Here is a 17,267-nt window from a genome sequence, read left to right as displayed (position 1 = left end):
ATCAGGATTATTTATGTGACTATAATTAGTAGGCTAAGTATTTCTGTATCAGAATAATTTTGTATGGCTCACAGTGAAATGCTCAGATGCTCGTGGGAAGAAAAAATGCACCGTCAACGTGCCTCATTAAATAGCTGTCTCCCAGCTACTCGGCTCGCGAAAGGTGTGTCACCGACGTGACGTCACGCCCGTACCTGAGTTTCGGTGTGCAAAGGGGAAGGCCAAACCGAGCGAGCAACACCAGCTCTTTAGAGTTCTCCGAGATAAACGTACCTCTTGGTGTTGTTCTCACCCACTTTCGTCGAGGTGATTATCGATTAACTTTGTTTTGAGAGTCTGCAGTGGTTTGGGAGGATTTGAGGAGGACGGACACGGTTTTATCCGTCAGCAGGCCGACGAGGAAAGACTTCTTCCACTTCCTGGTTTACTACAGGTATGTGTGTCTTTCTTTAGTATCGTGTTTGGTCGGTTTTTTATTTAAATTTTTTTTTTTTTAATTTTTGGATCAATTTGACTGTAATTCTCACATTTAAAGATAGACTGGCCTATCATACAAGGTCTAACCTGCAAGCAGCTGCAATAGCCTGGTATGCCAAACAAATAGTGTAAGTTATGCCTGGCAAGGTGTGGACAAGCAGTTTAAAATTTTTGGAACATCCGGATTTGCAGGCTTTCGGCTGCAGCATTGTTTGTCACAGATGAGACTATATAGCCCTTGGCGGTCGAGGAAGTTATTCGGAGTTATAACCTACCTTGGACTGACAGGTTTGTGTTTACTTGACAGCCAGGATGTCGGTCACCCCTCGACGTGTGAGGCTGAAACCTTGGCTGGTCGCTCAGGTAGACAGCGGGCGATACCCGGGTCTGGTGTGGATGGACCGTGAAAACATGCGCTTCAAGATTCCGTGGAAACACGCCACACGCCACACACCCCAGCACGAGGACGAGGACACCATATTTAAGGTGATTCCTCTTGCCTACTCTTAACATAGGCCTATGGTATGAAAACATTCACACACACACAAATGTAAAGTAGCCTACTCTGAGGCCACAGTCAGAACATGTAAATCTTGAGATGGAAATGGATTGGACACTCGATTTTTTTTTTAATCCCACCTTTTAAGAAGTTTATGTTGCTTAAATATGCAATAAAAGTGTCCAATTATATAGCAAAACCTTTGCATGTATCTGGAGCAAAATCTTGGTTTGCAACCCATTTAAGCCTACATAGGGCTCTCTCCGGCTTGTAGCATTAGGAAAGATTGGTACAAGTCATCACATCATATTGGTATTGGTTCTGTATTTGTGTTACTGCTTTTAAAGAGTCAAGACAGGGATATATTATTATAAGACTAACTGCAGATATATGCAAGGAAAGATGTTAAACAAGATGTTAAGGCGAAATAATAAATAAAATAAAAAAAAGAGAGAGCGAAGACTGGTTTAAGATTACAAATACTAAAACAACTTTGCACTGAACCGCATTGGGTGACATTGTTCACAGGCTTCATTAGAAAGGAAGTATTTTTGGGGTGATGAATCTCTTAAGTGTCCTACTTTCAACAGTAAATGTGGATCCTGTGTAGGAATATAAAAGTGTTTAAACAGGACAGTGATACTGATACCTCCTTTGTGTTTAAATGTTCCTCCAGGCGTGGGCCGTGGAGACCGGGAAGTTCCAAGAGGGATCTGATGAACCTGATCCTGCAAAGTGGAAAGCTCAGCTTCGATGTGCCCTGAACAAAAGCCGAGAGTTCAAGCTGGTCTATGATGGTACCAAAGAGGTCCCCATGAATCCTTTGAAGATCTATGATGTCTGCGACATCCCACAGCCCCTCAGTAACCAGGGTAAACAAGAACTGGTTGAAGACGATCTTTACAGATTTGCTGCAATTTCACTTTCATTTTGTAAACATTACTATTTTATAACTGCTGTATCTCGCCCCACAGGCTCCTCAGACGCTGGCTCCTGGACTCCGCATGATGAAGATGGTGGTGAGGAAGATGTTCCAGATACACCAGAGTCTCTCCCTCCATACCCATCCAATGGTGAATAACTTCTCCTCACAGATTAAACCTATATTTTTAATTGACCCTTTGCTAAGCCACGCCCTGAACACGCGGCTAGCCATTCACAGCACAGGTCTGACACTTTCATGGCTGCGCTCCATTGACTCTAATGCAAAAGGAGTCGTTTTCTAGCTGTCTTCTGCCGAGGCACTTGTAATAGTTACAGTCGCTAACCAGAGAGGTTGATAGGGGAAGTGCGATTAATTCTCTTTCCAAAACCTAAAACCAATCCAGAAAAATGTCGGCTGTGGATTGTTTCTAATGTAATGTTAATTAGCAAATGGTAGCTAACTATGCAACAGCAAAACTGTCTGCTTCTTTCTGAGATCATTTTTCCAAAAACTAGAAAATATTTCTCCAGGGATTGCAGTAATAGACAGTGGCAGCAAGTCCATCAAGCAACAGTAACTAAGGTGGGCGTGGCTTAGCGAAGGGTCAATTTCCTGGCAGCGCAAAGAGACACAGTTTGATTACTGTTGACAGCAAATTTATTCTTCTCTCTTTCCTCATGTAGGCACCAGTCCCTCTCCTCTCATTATGTGGTCTCCTATGAGCTCAGATTCCTCCCTGCAGCCTTCCAGTTGCCCCCCTTCAAATGAGGTCTGGCCTAAAGAGGAGCCTGTGGATGTGGAGATGCACCCCACACCCATGGTTGACATGCCCCCTGCTCCTCTGTCTGATCACTCACTGCAGCCCCCTCCTCTACCCGACGCCCTGTTTGCCTCTCCAGAAACGTGGATCAGTTCCCTCCCGAGTGAGTACATGCTTCCTCCAGTGTGGTTGAAAAATGTGGAAATCCATTGACCACCACACATAATTAGGAGACAGTTGACCTAAATTCACCAGTACAGGGTAACTCCAAACCTTGGTAGCACTTCAGATACACTGAGGACACTGTATTTTTTTTGGGGGGGGGGGGTGAACTTTCTCTGAAATTGAAGCAAATCTTCAGTTGTTGCATGAAACGTGGTTTTAACACGTGCCTACATTCATCTCCAACCCAGTGACTGACCTGGAGGTGCAGTTCCTGTACAGAGGGAAGGAGATGTGTCCCACAGTGACCGTCAGTAACCCACAGGGCTGCAGGCTGTTCTACGGGGACCTCGGCCCCATGGTCAACCAGGAGGAGCTGTTCGGGCCGGTGAACCTGGAACAGCTACGCTTTCCGACCACCGAGCACATTCCCAACGACAAGCAGAGGGTTTTCACTAGCCGCCTGCTGGATGTGATGGACAGAGGCCTAATCCTGGAGGTAAGCGGCCACGATATCTACGCAGTCCGCCTCTGCCAATGTAAGGTGTACTGGTCCGGTCCTTGTGCTCCAAATCCAGCTGCACCAAATCTTATTGAGCGCCAGAGGAAGATCAAACTCTTTTGCCTGGAGTCTTTCCTCAGTGGTAAGTAGAATTCTTACGTTTATCGGGACAATTAGTAAAATTGGGTTATATGTCGATTTTATTTAATTTATTTGTAATATTCTCTGAGAAAGAGAACTAATAAATGTGTTTTTTTTATTGTGTGCAGGAGTGATAGCCCACCAGCGTGGCCAGACACCAAGCCCTCCTTCATTTGAAATCAACCTGTGTTTTGGAGAGGAGTGGCCCGATGGAAGGCCCAAGGAGAGAAAACTGATCATGGTTCAGGTGAGAAATGTTGACAGTTTTTATAACAAGACTTTGAATGAGGTAATGAATCTTTGTCGGCATCGAGGGGCAATACAGAGTAGACTATTTACCTCATACCTGTGAATAGTTTACTCCATTAAGATGATGAACTCCATGGAAATATTTTGCTGCTTGAAAAAACACTTTGAAAATAATTTATATAAAAGCGGAGAAATCACTTCTCATTTGAACATTTACTAAACTCTTTACACCCTTTTTCACACAACTCTCGTATTTCTCTTCTCATCAATAAGCTTTACTCTTTTGTTGTTTAGACTCTCTGATTGTGTGACTCATTCTGGTCCTCTGTCATGCAGATCATTCCAGTGGTGGCACGCATGCTAAGCGAGATGTTTTCCGGAGACAACACACGATCCTTTGACAGCGGCAGCGTTCGCCTGCAGATTTCAATCCCAGATATCAAAGACAACATAGTGGCCCACCTAAAGCAGCTGTACTGCCTGCTGCAGACCCACCAGGGCCAAGATGGCTGGGCTTTGCCCCCTGGCTCAGGCCTTAGCATCACCCAGGCTCTGCAGACACAGTAAAGCAGTCTGCACTGTGAACTATATCATTTATCGGTTTATGTTTCACACTGCTACTGAGGGTTACCTACTGCTAGCAAAGAAGTACTTATGTGTTATCATATTTAATAGTGTGCACAATATGCTGTAGGATTTGTACGCTTTCCAGCTTTCTCTAGAATAAATGTACTGTGACTATGCTTTTCTGTAGGTAGAAAGAGTAGTGCCTGGAGGCCTGCATTACTCCGCATTATGTGTGCAGGGACCGTAGACTGCATGGGCCAAAGTCCTGCTTGCTGCAATAGAACATTTAACATGGTTAATGAGTTACAGAAATTGCCCTGTGCCTTTATTTATCTAAAACGGGTGAGTGATTTACCAAACTTTCCTAGAGGCAAGAAACAGGGCCCAGTGATCCTTTTTTTTAAATCTTGTGACCTCATGTAAACTTTTTTGACATCTAGCACAGAATGATCTTTGTATATTTGGGACAACATACAGGCACATGTGAATGAAAGCATTGCTGGTTTCTTCTTACATTCATTATGGCTAAACAGTCCCGCTGTCCTCAGTGTGTGAGATCCCATTATCCTGCGAGCGCATGTGTATATAAGTGTTTCAAATTTCTTCACAAATGACAACAAGTCGTCCCATTTGACAGAAGTATATGTTTTCTGGTCACCTGGCCTGCAGTTTTGTTCTCAGTTGTTTTTATTTTTCCATTTATATTGTAGGATATTTTTGTATTCCCATCTTTGATTTTAAGCCATTTATTGTATCCAGGAGGCCATTTAAGTAGACAACATTCAGCAATGTGGATCTGTTTTAATATGGATGCCACTGCACTTTGGGGTGCTGAATTATGTTTTATGCCCAGAGTGCATTTATCCTATGATTGTTTATTTAATCAATAAAATCAAAATAACATTGGACTTTATAAGTTACTTTAATTATTAAAAACATACTGCAGGTGGACAGACTGCAGCTCTGCATTGCTGACCTCCAGTGGTTCAGTTGAACAACAGCAGGGGTCTTTTCCACACCTGAACCCTGAAATGGAAAGTTAAACAGCTGATAAGAGTCAGTGTATTATGCTGCAGCCTAGCCTAAATCACATTTCAAATATATTTGCGCAGCTTTAATCTGATGGGGACAAAATACAGGGGCCAGCAACCAAAGATGAAAAACATACAGATCAGAGAGATGATTATGAGCTTACAATCTGATCTAGATGTGTTTAGTGATCTGCACTTGAAAAAGGCATCAAAGTTAAAATATCGTAGGCCTAGGTGTTAAATTTTACATTATCTGGATTAACAGCATCCAGTGGCTTTATTTAGGCCACTTCAGCATATGTAGTAAATTTAAACAAAGTCACTGAAATGCTGTGAAAACACGGTCAGACTTCACTCTACTCTACACCCTATTTTTTTTTTTTTAAAACTCACTTTTTAACTTCATTCTGCAGCTGCACCACAATCCTGCTCACTAATATTAACATACATCCTATGTTAATATTAGTGATATGTCCTATTAGTGCGACCGATCACCTAATGAGCGATTGAGATAATTATTCACACTTGTCTAAAACTTCATACCAATTTTTAGAGATGACACATTATGTGTAATAAACATTTTAGGAACTGTTCTGACATAATTTTTTCAATATGGAAACCCTACATACAAGAATTGCAAGAAATAAAATAATTACCCACTCAACCTACCTAGTATGAAATGTTTAAATTTAATGGTGACTGAATTGGGTTTAAGAAATAATATTGATGTATTAATAAATATTGACTTGGTTACTGTACACTATCGTACTTGACATGTTCATTTAATATAAATCTTATTTAACTTTTGTCCTTTCATGAACAAACTGTTGAATAAGAATCACAGTGTTCCTGTTTAAATAACCTGAATTGTGTTTCTTGGATACTGGATGAACACAAATACGGTTGTTCACCTTCTGGATAGGAAGGACAACCTGTAGAGGATGTTTTTTAAACAATTAGCTGTACAGAGATGCTGCCACACTTCTCCTCTACCAGAGAGTGAGAAAAAGAGACCCGCATCCGGCTACTTTATATTATGACCGAAGGATTATCATATAGGCCTAACCCAAACGTTGATATTATAATTGTAAATGTAAATGCTCCGTACTTGTATAGTGCCTTTCTAGTCTTTTCGACCACTCAAAGCGCTTTTACACTACATCTGCATTCACCAGTCATACACATTCATACACTGAGCCTAAGTGCTCAAACGGAAACTAACATTCACACTCATTCATACACTGGCGGAATAGCCGCCAGGGGCAAATCGGGGTTCAGTATCTTGCCCAAGGACACTTGGGCTTACACACTTACACAATTGTAATTTCAATTTAGTAGAAATCGAGCAGAGTGTTAGTTCAGGCAGGCAACGAAGTCAAGCTCAGCTAACAATCCCAGCACATCAGCTGATGGCAGCCCATCTTAAAGCCAGCCACATCAGCTGCCAGCTCAGCTGATTCCCTTCTTGCTGCTTCCTCTGCAAACCTCTTGTAACCCATCACCACCCCACCTTCCCTTTCAGGCTGTGGCTGACTAATCAATGTCATTTCTTTTGTTACTGATGTCTGCTCTGTTCTGTACCTGGGCTTCCCATGTGTGCACATGGATGGGCAGGAAGGTGTGCTCTCCTTGCCTTATGGCTTTCCATATAGGCACGTGGAAGGGCGGAGAGGTAATTATTGAGAATATCAAAGTACAGTTACCTAGAAATTGTAATTACTGTACAGTCATTGGTTTACTTGATTGTACTAATGAAATGACTCTAAAACAAGCTCTTATCCTATTTTACACACATTATGACTCCCCTATGTGGGCTAAATATGGGCATGTTGTTTACCCAGTGTTCATTACATCACTAAGCAATTTGTTCTGGGTAATGTTTGGTAGTGTGATTCTTGTCATTGATGAATTCCTGTCTGATTTTATCTTCTTAATACCAATCCTGCAATGAACACAGCTTTATGTCTTATTTCTCTATAGGCCCAAACTATTTTTTGTTTTCATTGTGGAAAAAGAGAAGCGTGGGATCATTGTGACTCAATACTTGCAATTCCTCTACATTATAGACCGGAAAAATGACACAATGCTGTTAGGTTCTCATTTATAGACCTGCAAACAATTAAGCTTTTCCTGGGTGTTTTCCTCCGTATCTAGTAACCTTTGCTCAGCTGGGATGCCACACTAGATCTCACACCCTCAACTGAGTATCCCAGATCGTTCTGCTACTGACAGTGGACTTTGTCCTTTGCTTTAACACGGAAGTCAAGGGTGAAAACTCTCGTTCACTCAGGTACAGGATTAAAATATGAGTTGTATTTTTACTATAGGGTAAAAACTACAGAAGAAGGTAACAACATTCAGCTGCCAGGCATCAAAGGTACGGACATCTGATAATATATCTCCAAAGAAACTGGATGTCTTTTTGTTATTTATACAAATGATCTGTAGAGAAGGGTTTCTACGTGTTTGCACTTTATTTAAGACAATTTGAAGAAAATCCACATCACCATAAACTTCCTTTTATATTCCATTTTTTTTTATATTTTACATACTTCAATATTCAGCATAGTGTAAAAATCTTGAGAAAAGATGTAATTAGAACAGATAGAAGACATGTCTGACTTACTTACTGTGAAATGTTCCTAACCATTCACTCTGCATTTGTTTTTGAAATATGTTGAGGTTGTTTTATACATTTGTGGCGTAAGACAGTCAGAAAACCTGTCTTTAAAATATACAAACTCTTGAAATATTCTAACAACACTATAAAGATGTCGTTGTCCGGTTGATCACAGGTTGCTGTGTTGCTGATTATCAAGAGCCATTTATTGATTTACTGTTAATTACCAAGGTGTTGTCTGAGCATATAAATGCATATGAGTCATATGTAAAACAAAACTTGATACTTTCACTCAGCTTTAATTTAAGACTCGACGAAATAAATGTTTTCTAGATTTATTTAAGATGCAGGTTGCTGAGCCAGCTCATACCGCTGTCATTCATGGTGTGTATAATTAATATCATATATAATATTGCAGCTGTGCTAGGTCAGTACTGACGATGATCAGGAGAAACAGTCCCTTTGGCAATGACACCAGCAGCTATGCAGGATCGATCCAGTCGTATGTATTTTATGATTTTATGTGGTTGATCAATTAACTGATTAATTGTTTCATTCATGACTTGTTGATGATCAGTGTTGTAAATTGCTTGCATTTGTTGTGACAGTGGTTACTCCACTATGGACGAGGTGTCATCACAGGCGTCAAATCTGTCCAGGCCCAGTGCCAAGTCAATTTACTGTAAGTTACCACTGCTGCACTTGACATAAGCCTGTTAAGTTTAATCTAATGGATAACACAGAGCCCTGGTTTATGCTTTAACAGTGCAAAGGAAGGAGTATGTTGCATCAATAAACAAGATGATGAACAAATTGCAGTACAGAGTGGAGGTATCATACATAACATTAGCCAAACAAACATGCTCTTTTCTGAATCGTGCCTTGTTTAATGTTCTGTTTTAACGCCTCTCTGCGGCAGCACTTGTTCACTTGTGACCTGGATGGGAAGGAGTTGAGAAGCATAGCTGACTGTGTGGAGCGACTGAAGCTGTTGGATGGGATGGGTCGTGTGTGGGGTCAGAGCATGCTGCTGGAGGTGAGCGGTGCTAAACTGCTGCTCACAGACAATGAAACCAAGGTAAGCAGCACATGAGACCTTCAGTCTTGTGACAAATAAAAATAGAAGAATAGATGTTCCAGGGTGACAATGACCCCACTCAGGGCATGAAGAGTCACTGAATGATTAGATGAGAATGAAAATTGATGTGAATCATATGTTATAGCCTTCGCAAGACCAGTCACAGAAACTATCATCTTCAAATGTGGCATCTTTTCCACTTGTATGCAGATGACATGCAACTCTGTATCTGAGGCTGTCCTCCTAAGAAAACTCCTAAATCAGACATTTCAGCAAATTCCCCCAAATAGCAAATGTTTACATTCAAGAGACAAAACCCTCTAGCGTCTGTAGGAATTATGAAATCTTGTCTGACAGGAGTAAAAGAGGACGTCAGTTGATTTTATTATAGAAACACCGGACTTTAACTTGGGAGGCCACTGTTAGTTTCCCATTTCCTTTTGCAAGGCAACATTGGTTAATTTTGTTCCATAACCTTAACCATGTGGCTATTGTAACCATGACAACAAAGGTCCTCTAACTCAGCTCACAGACTTGGTTTTTCTGTTGTGTGCATAAAAACCTGTTGTGTTTTCTCAGGAGGAGCTTGATTCCATGGCTCTCGGTGAAATCCTAGAGCTAAAGGCTGTGCTGGACGCTGGAGTGTTTGACTCCCTACTCACAGTGTCAGTCCAGCCCAGGAGAAAACACACCACCACCGTCTTCATGTTTCAGTGTGAGGATGTAAGGGTGAGTACAAACTCTGGGAAATGGATGTTATTGTGACGTCAGTGAAAGAAGTCAGTGAGTAATTTTTTTGTTGTTGTTGTTGTTTACAGGCTGACTATGTTCAAAAGGATCTGTCACGAGCACTGTCACACAGGAAAGAGGATTCAATCATTAAGTAAGAACCTATAGTCAGTGAGAACAAATACCTGAAACTTTATTTTTGTTTTTAACATGCCTCACACTTTTTCAAGCAGCAAGGGACATGAGGGAATGAACAGCCTTCATAACATTGCAAAATCTTCTGAACCTAAAGAGCAGAAGCCTGCAGTTGACTCAGTGCCCCAATGGATGCCTCCATACTATGGTGAGTCTGTGACAGAAGACATATACAACTGCTGTGCTGATTGTTAATGATGGAAATTGATACAAACCTCCTTTGAACACATAGAGGAGGATGAAGTCCCTGAGCCTCAGCTGGTTGTACCTGAGGAAGAGGAGGAGGATGAGACCTCAACTCTCAGAGACGAGGTACCATCGCTGCAGCATTTCACCACTGAAGAAGAACCTCTGTCTCCTCCTCCTGCATACACAGAGCTGGACAGGAATGTAGTGAGTGTCCTTTTGTAATCACACACAAGAAATGTGCGAGCTAGTTGTTGTTTATCTTTAACAGGACACACGTTTTGTAACATTTAAGAGAACAAGAATGTGGAAATGATTTTCTTCTTCTTTCTCTCCAGGACATCTTGAATCATATTGTAAGTGACATAGAAATCTTCATGGGACAGGTAGCTGCAATAGTAGCTAAAAATGCAAAGAAAAAGAAGAAAAAGAAAAAAGGAAAAGGTAATTTGATGTGGAAAATGAAGGCAGCCATACATGTAGACTGGATCTAAATGACAGATTGTTTAAATTGTAGAAATATCATTAGTTGTGACGGCTTCATCATGTATTGATTTTTTTAGCGATGGACGGCATGCCCCCTGCGGCAGAATTTGCAGCGTGTCTCCATAAGATCAAATGTGGTTTCAACCTTCTGGTGTGTGTCCTTAATCACATTTACATACCATATATCATCATGGTTGGTGTTATTCCTGTTCACTCCGTAGTGTACAGTTTGTGTAACAGTGTTGCTGCTGCACATTATGTATGAAAATGTTTTTATTTTGACAGGGGGAGCTCAATGGAAATATTCATAATCCCAGTGCTCCTGAATTTGTTCACTCCTTGTTCACCACATTAGCATTCGTAAGTGACTAAATCTCTTACATTTGAATAATTGTTAACAGTTGGGATTTTGACTAGCCTGAACACAAATTTATAATTTATCATAAGATCCAAATGCTTTTAAAACCCTATTCTATCACATACTGTATTTGTAACGACTATACTTAAAAACGCTGAGAGGCTGAGGTAGGGCCTTATGGTGCTGTTTGTCGGACTCGCTGCACAAATATTCGCGCATCTCAAAAAATATTGCCTTTTATTGATGAAAATATGCAACTTAATATAATGTGAAAACATATATTCAAAATAATCACAACGATTCAAAACTATAAAGAATACCGCGGTCAACAAAAAATACAGCGTCCCATTCACTCACCCTCTATCTGGTGATAGAGGGTGTAACAGGTGTGTAAATTAACTATACAGAAATCGCCACCCACATCCACATGACTTACCAAAAAAGGTGCAACAACAAATAAACAGTTAACCTATATACAGGTAATTCCAAACATGCAATAAATCAGTTCATGGCTCCTACAGTATTATAGATCTTAATATACCAGTTTGACAGAATGCATTGTCACGTTCTGTTGGCTACGATTAGCTCAGCCTAAAATGTATATTTTCTACACCCTCAGCTGTTGAATTAGTGTAACTTACTTTTACTATAATTTATGAATTATCCGTAAAATTCAGCTATTCATGAATATAATGTTGGATCATTTTATCCAATTTAGTTGCTTAATTGTTTGACCATCATGTCGGCATTGTCTCATCAACTCATTGTGGGAGCTGCATTCCAGTGTGCTGACAACCTCTGCTCCTATTTAACCAAATCTGTGTCCCTGCACCTGGCCTAAATACGCGGCTACAGATTGAGATACGCTTTTCCTCGCCAGGTGGTATCTCACTGCCCTGAGGATCTGCCACAGACCATTGTGGCGCCCCTGCTGACGCCTCAGTGTATCCGTCTGATGAGTGATGAGGCCTCCACAGACGAGGACCGGCTGTGGCAGTCTCTGGGAGACCCATGGAACATCCCCAGGTGGGACAATGGACACCGTTGGACCTAATCAGTTGTTGCTTTTATTTTCTACATGAAATGTAACATCATCTCACTACATCTCTGCAGTGGGGCAAAGAACCTGCATATTTACTCTAGTACTGTACTGAAGTACAAATTTGAAGTAGGTATTTCTTTTTATGCTACTTTCTTCAGAGGGAAATGAGTAGTTACCTTTTAGATGAAGATTTACCATACATTAAGCTTTTAAAATACTTATTAAAGATTAAACCAGTGGTTCCCAACCTTTTTGACTTGTCACCCCTTAAAGCAATATTTACTTGGGACCCCTTGTCAATGTTTCAGATGTCTGAGAGTTGTTTTTTAAAGCAAAAAAGTCCCCCCAAAAATATACATTTGTGTATCAGAACTTGTCTTCTTTCTTCTCCCATTAATCATCTTATCTTGTAACCATTTGTAAAAGAAACCAATGAACTAAACTGTCTAACTGGTTATAAAGTAGTTCGCACTAGCTCCACCTAAACCGGTAACGTTGCTCACTGCTTTTACTTTTGATAATATTAGTTTGTTTTGTTAATAGTAATTTTATCTTGCTAAAATTTACCTAACTAGGATTTTGAATGCTAGGGTTTTACTTGTATTTTCACATTGGTACTTTTCCTTTGAGACTGCGTCGTGTCTGTCTGATACATGTCAGGATAATAATCAGTAATGATTTTGACAATATTACCAGCACCAAATGGCCAGAAGACGATGAGGACATCCCAACATACACTCTGGAGTTCTTTGACGGCTGGCAGCCCCCTGAACTCAATGAACCTGTGAGCAGACAGGAGAGTCCACAACCAGCACCCAGCCAGGTGAACCTTCACATCAAACACTCATTTTGTAACTTGATAGACAGGTAGCTTGGAGAGAAGGAGAAAGTAGAAAAAACATAACCAGACCGTGTACTTTTTCTTAGACTTCAGCCAAGTGGACACCTTCACGCCCCCAACAAAAAGCACGGTACGCACAAGACCGTAAAGTATAATTGAATGTACTGTGGGTGTTTTTAAACCTCGAACTTGTATGTTTTTGATGCCCTGGTGTGTTTTTCAGCTCAGGTGAATCAAAACTGCGTCCCATGCGTGTTGTGTATGACTTCATTTCAAGAAACCACCGAGAGCTTACCGTCAGAACAGGAGAAATAGTTGAGGTGAGTGTAAGTGACATGAACCAACTGCTCTTTCTGTTTTCTATATTGTTTCAACTATTTTGTCTTGAAGACCCTGGCTAGTTTTTGCTTTGTCCGTCAACAGGTGCTGGACAAGTCGAGACAGTGGTGGAAAGTGAGGAACAGCAGCGGAGTGGAGGGCTTTGTACCCAATAATGTCCTGGAGGCTCATGACGAGCAACTTGTCGAGGTTGGTACCATTAACATCACAGGTCAACTTGAACTCATTATCATGAGAAACCTCTATCACTGGGTGAACTGGCAATTACTGTGAAGGAAAGACTTCATGGTGAAAAAACAGGATGTCAGTCTCAATGCAATTACTGTACTTCAGTAAATTGAACATGTACTACTAACAAAATAGGCTTATGTGTAATTATGTGTCACCCTTCTCAGTGACTTTGAGCTTTTGACTGTCATTTACCTGATTAAATCGCAGCGGAAAAGTCTCCACTGCAGCGAAAGAATGCATAAATGATCAGTGATTACAATATGTGACTCATTCAGTATGTTTGTGAACTTTATTTAAGCTGCATCATTTGCAAACCAAGTGAAAACTCTGTGACACTGTGTATTACAGTTTTTCTCACTCCCTTTGGTACACTTCTCAAATCATCCCTAACATTTGCAAAAGAGTGAGCGCATTTCTCGAAACATATTGAACAAACAGCACAACACACTGAATTACCTGCAAAAGCCCGTAACTTGCTCAAAATCAAAGCAAATCTTTATGTCATTGAACATGTCAGTGCCATCAGAATGAGGAACGTCCTTGTGTCATTGTTTACGAACAAGATAGTGAAAATGTTTAGTCATGTTATCAATATAACTGTGTACTTAGTAAAACTGTGTTTTCTGATGTAAACTATGGCTAACGTTTTTATGAGAATGATTGAAAATGCACAAGGCTGCACTTTTTCAATATGGCATATCTGTTTCAGCAGTATAAAGTTATACATTGCAAGAGATTGGACAGGATTCACAGTTAGTTTTTACTGTTTGTACTGTAATTTGTTTACAGACCATGTCATTGTGATGCAGAAAAGAAAAAGACAAGACGTTTTTACAGTACTCCATAGCACAATTGACAAAATTAGAAATGTAAACCTTAGGCTGATGTTGCTGTCTGTGAGGTCACAGATTCTAATCCACATCACAATGGATATCTTCATCAATTTCATCAACTACTATTCACTGCTCACTGTGTATTTTTACTGTTCACAGTGTATGGTATCGGGTGAGTGGTCTGAGGGCTGTGTTGCTGCTGTAGTATGTTGTGATTTGTTGTTGTCTATTCTTAGTTTGTTTATGCACCATGGTCTGTACGAAACAACATTTCATTTAGCTGTATACTTGAATGCAAAGAATGACAATAAAGTTTGACTTTATTTAACTTTGATTTTGACAACGTGTTTAGCCATTTTGCATGTATTGACTTATGCAATGAACTTATGCCTAGATGTTTTGGGGGGTAAGACTATTCAACAGAGAACCGGTATAATACATGGTGATCAACATGACATAAGCAATTGATAGTGAAGGAAACAACAGACAATTGTACATAATTGGTTGCATCGATGTGTCAAAGCATTTGCAATTTGTTCAAAACAATGAGGATTTGCTTTCACGATGTGCACAAGTGACGAGATGATGTGGAGGTTGAACAAGTAGTTTTGAGAGTTTAAATTCTGATCTGAGAAATTTTCTAAAGCGACTGAGAAAAACTGTAAGGCAGACTGTGTCCTTTGTGTAATTTCCATCCTTACATTTCAGTAAAGTCATTATCATTCCATTTTCTCAGCAAACTAGTGGTTCTCCTGTCCTAACGAAAAAGTCCAAGCCTGCAGAAGTGAAAGCCTGGCTCGAAGACAAGGGCTTTAGTAAAATGTAAGTACACACAGTAAATAAATGTAGCACTAAAATAATATATGCAATGGAAGCTAGATTTGATTAATGCATTTAACTTGATAAAATTTACCAAAATTATATTTTATTATATTATTACTACTATCTAATATCAGCCTTTAATGATGTATGTACATATATGACTGGCCCTGATGATGTCAGGGTTATTTTATCTGAGCTAGGTCTGGACTCAAATCTTTGAACAGAAAGCCTGTATTAGAAATTGGTGGTGTGGGGTTGGAAAGAAGTGGGCATTTAGGGTGGAGGTGGTGTCCAATGACATGATTGAGTTGCATTATGGGAAATGTAGGATCCAGTGTTTTTGGAGACTACAAGTCAGAATATTTTGGCTTCTGCTGCTTTGAGTTTTACAATTTTTAGAAAACAAAAAATGTGAGTGCCCAAGATTTTTTTTCAGTTGAACTTCAGTGGAAACTAAAAAAAGTGAACCTCAGCATCGATTATAAAACAGATCATTATGACTCTTCCCTTGCAGCACTGTACGCTGTCTGGGCGTGCTGAGCGGCCCTATGCTGCTGGGGTTGACCAGAGAGGAGCTGAAGACGGTGTGTCCAGAGGAAGGGGGGCGAGTCTTCTTCCAGTTACAAGCAGTCAAGTCCGCCATAGCTGTAAGTGACAGACCACACTGCGGCTTAATTTGTCTGCACTATTTATTATCATCACACTGATGAATGCAGATTTATTATCACATTGATGAGTGTAAACACAGGCACCCCTCTGACTGTTTTATGTGTCATCGCTGCAGGCTGCCATTTAAATGGGACCAACAATGCAGCAAGAGAACGTCACAGAGGAAGATCAAGAACATCATCGTGGACCAAAACAAGTCACCAACAGCCCAATACTATAAGCTCTCAGATTGTATTAAATGATAATAATAAATGAGATTAGGTTTACAGCTTGTAATCAATTGCCAAGTTATCCGATGAAGTGTACATTGAAGTGCATTTAGATCATTTATCCAATATTATGCTCATGATGTGTAGTAAGTCACATTAACATTAAAGTCTGAATTACAGTGAGGAAAATAAGTATTTGAACACCCTGCTCTTTTGCAAGTTCTCCCACTTAGAAATCATGGAGGGGTCTGAAATTGTCATCGTAGGTGCATGTCCACTGTGAGAGACATAATCTAAAAAAAAAAATCCAGAAATCACAATGTATGATTTTTTAACTATTTATTTGTACGATACAGCTGCAAATAAGTATTTGAACACCTGTCTATCAGCTAGAATTCTGACTCTCAAAAACCTGTTAGTCTGCCTTCAAAATGTCCACCTCCACTCCATTTATTATCCTAAATTAGATGCACCTGTTTGAGGTCGTTAGCTGCATAAAGACACCTGTCCACCCCATACAATCAGTAAGAATCCAACTACTAACATGGCCAAGACCAAAGAGCTGTCCAAAGACACTAGAGACAAAATTGTACACCTCCACAAGGCTGGAAAGGGCTACGGGGAATTTGCCAAGCAGCTTGGTGAAAAAAGGTCCACTGTTGGAGCAATCATTAGAAAATGGAAGAAGCTAAACATGACTGTCAATCTCCCTCGGACTGGGGCTCAATGCAAGATCTCACCTTGTGGGGTCTCAATGATCCTAAGAAAGTTGAGAAATCAGCCCAGAACTACACGGGAGGAGCTGGTCAATGACCTGAAAAGAGCTAGGACCACCGTTTCCAAGGTTACTGTTGGTAATACACTAAGACGTCATGGTTTGAAATCATGCATGGCACGGAAGGTTCCCCTGCTTAAACCAGCACATGTCAAGGCCCGTCTTCAGTTTTCCAATGACCATTTGGATGATCCAGAGGAGTCATGGGAGAAAGTCATGTGGTCAGATGAGACCAAAATAGAACTTTTTGGTCATAATTCAACTAACCGTGTTTGGAAGAAGAAGAATGATGAGGACCATCCCAAGAACACCATCCCTACTGTGAAGCATGGGGGTGGTAGCATCATGCTTTGGGGGTGTTTTTCTGCACATGGGACAGGGCGACTGCACTGTATTAAGGAGAGGATGACCGGGGCCATGTATTGCGAGATTTTGGGGAACAACCTCCTTCCCTCAGTTAGAGCATTGAAGATGGGTCGAGGCTGGGTCTTCCAACATGACAATGACCCGAAGCACACAGCCAGGATAACCAAGGAGTGGC

At 40.6% G+C, this 17,267-nt stretch overlaps 2 protein-coding genes across 3 annotated transcripts; both read left to right on the top strand.

Annotated features, from left to right (window-relative positions):
- The first annotated feature begins 164 nt into the window (after window positions 1-164).
- On the top strand, window positions 165-5,190 carry irf6 (interferon regulatory factor 6). Of its 2 annotated transcripts, none has more exons than XM_046028934.1 (8): window positions 165-433; window positions 789-963; window positions 1,653-1,848; window positions 1,951-2,049; window positions 2,585-2,824; window positions 3,075-3,467; window positions 3,595-3,713; window positions 4,052-5,190. In XM_046028934.1, exons 2-8 carry the CDS (start codon window positions 790-792, stop codon window positions 4,280-4,282), a joined length of 1,452 nt encoding a protein of 483 aa, XP_045884890.1. In that variant the 5' UTR covers window positions 165-433; window position 789; the 3' UTR covers window positions 4,283-5,190. The 2 variants fall into 2 exon arrangements, with proteins under 2 accessions (XP_045884890.1, XP_045884889.1); XM_046028933.1 differs by having other exon boundaries at window positions 785-963.
- Window positions 5,191-8,548: 3,358 nt separating this feature from the next.
- Window positions 8,549-15,951, top strand: eps8l3a (EPS8-like 3a). Its single transcript, XM_046028782.1, has 18 exons — window positions 8,549-8,615; window positions 8,700-8,764; window positions 8,853-9,011; window positions 9,591-9,740; window positions 9,830-9,894; window positions 9,974-10,083; window positions 10,168-10,328; window positions 10,460-10,565; window positions 10,685-10,758; window positions 10,893-10,967; window positions 11,846-11,991; window positions 12,704-12,830; window positions 12,935-12,978; window positions 13,072-13,168; window positions 13,272-13,376; window positions 14,988-15,073; window positions 15,588-15,720; window positions 15,858-15,951. Exons 1-18 carry the CDS (start codon window positions 8,555-8,557, stop codon window positions 15,867-15,869), a joined length of 1,776 nt encoding a protein of 591 aa, XP_045884738.1. The 5' UTR covers window positions 8,549-8,554; the 3' UTR covers window positions 15,870-15,951.
- The last annotated feature ends 1,316 nt before the right edge of the window (window positions 15,952-17,267 follow it).

This window comes from Micropterus dolomieu, linkage group LG18 (assembly GCF_021292245.1).
Source record: "Micropterus dolomieu isolate WLL.071019.BEF.003 ecotype Adirondacks linkage group LG18, ASM2129224v1, whole genome shotgun sequence".
Taxonomy (NCBI): domain Eukaryota; kingdom Metazoa; phylum Chordata; class Actinopteri; order Centrarchiformes; family Centrarchidae; genus Micropterus; species Micropterus dolomieu.
This window is presented reverse-complemented; position numbering and strand designations above follow the sequence as displayed.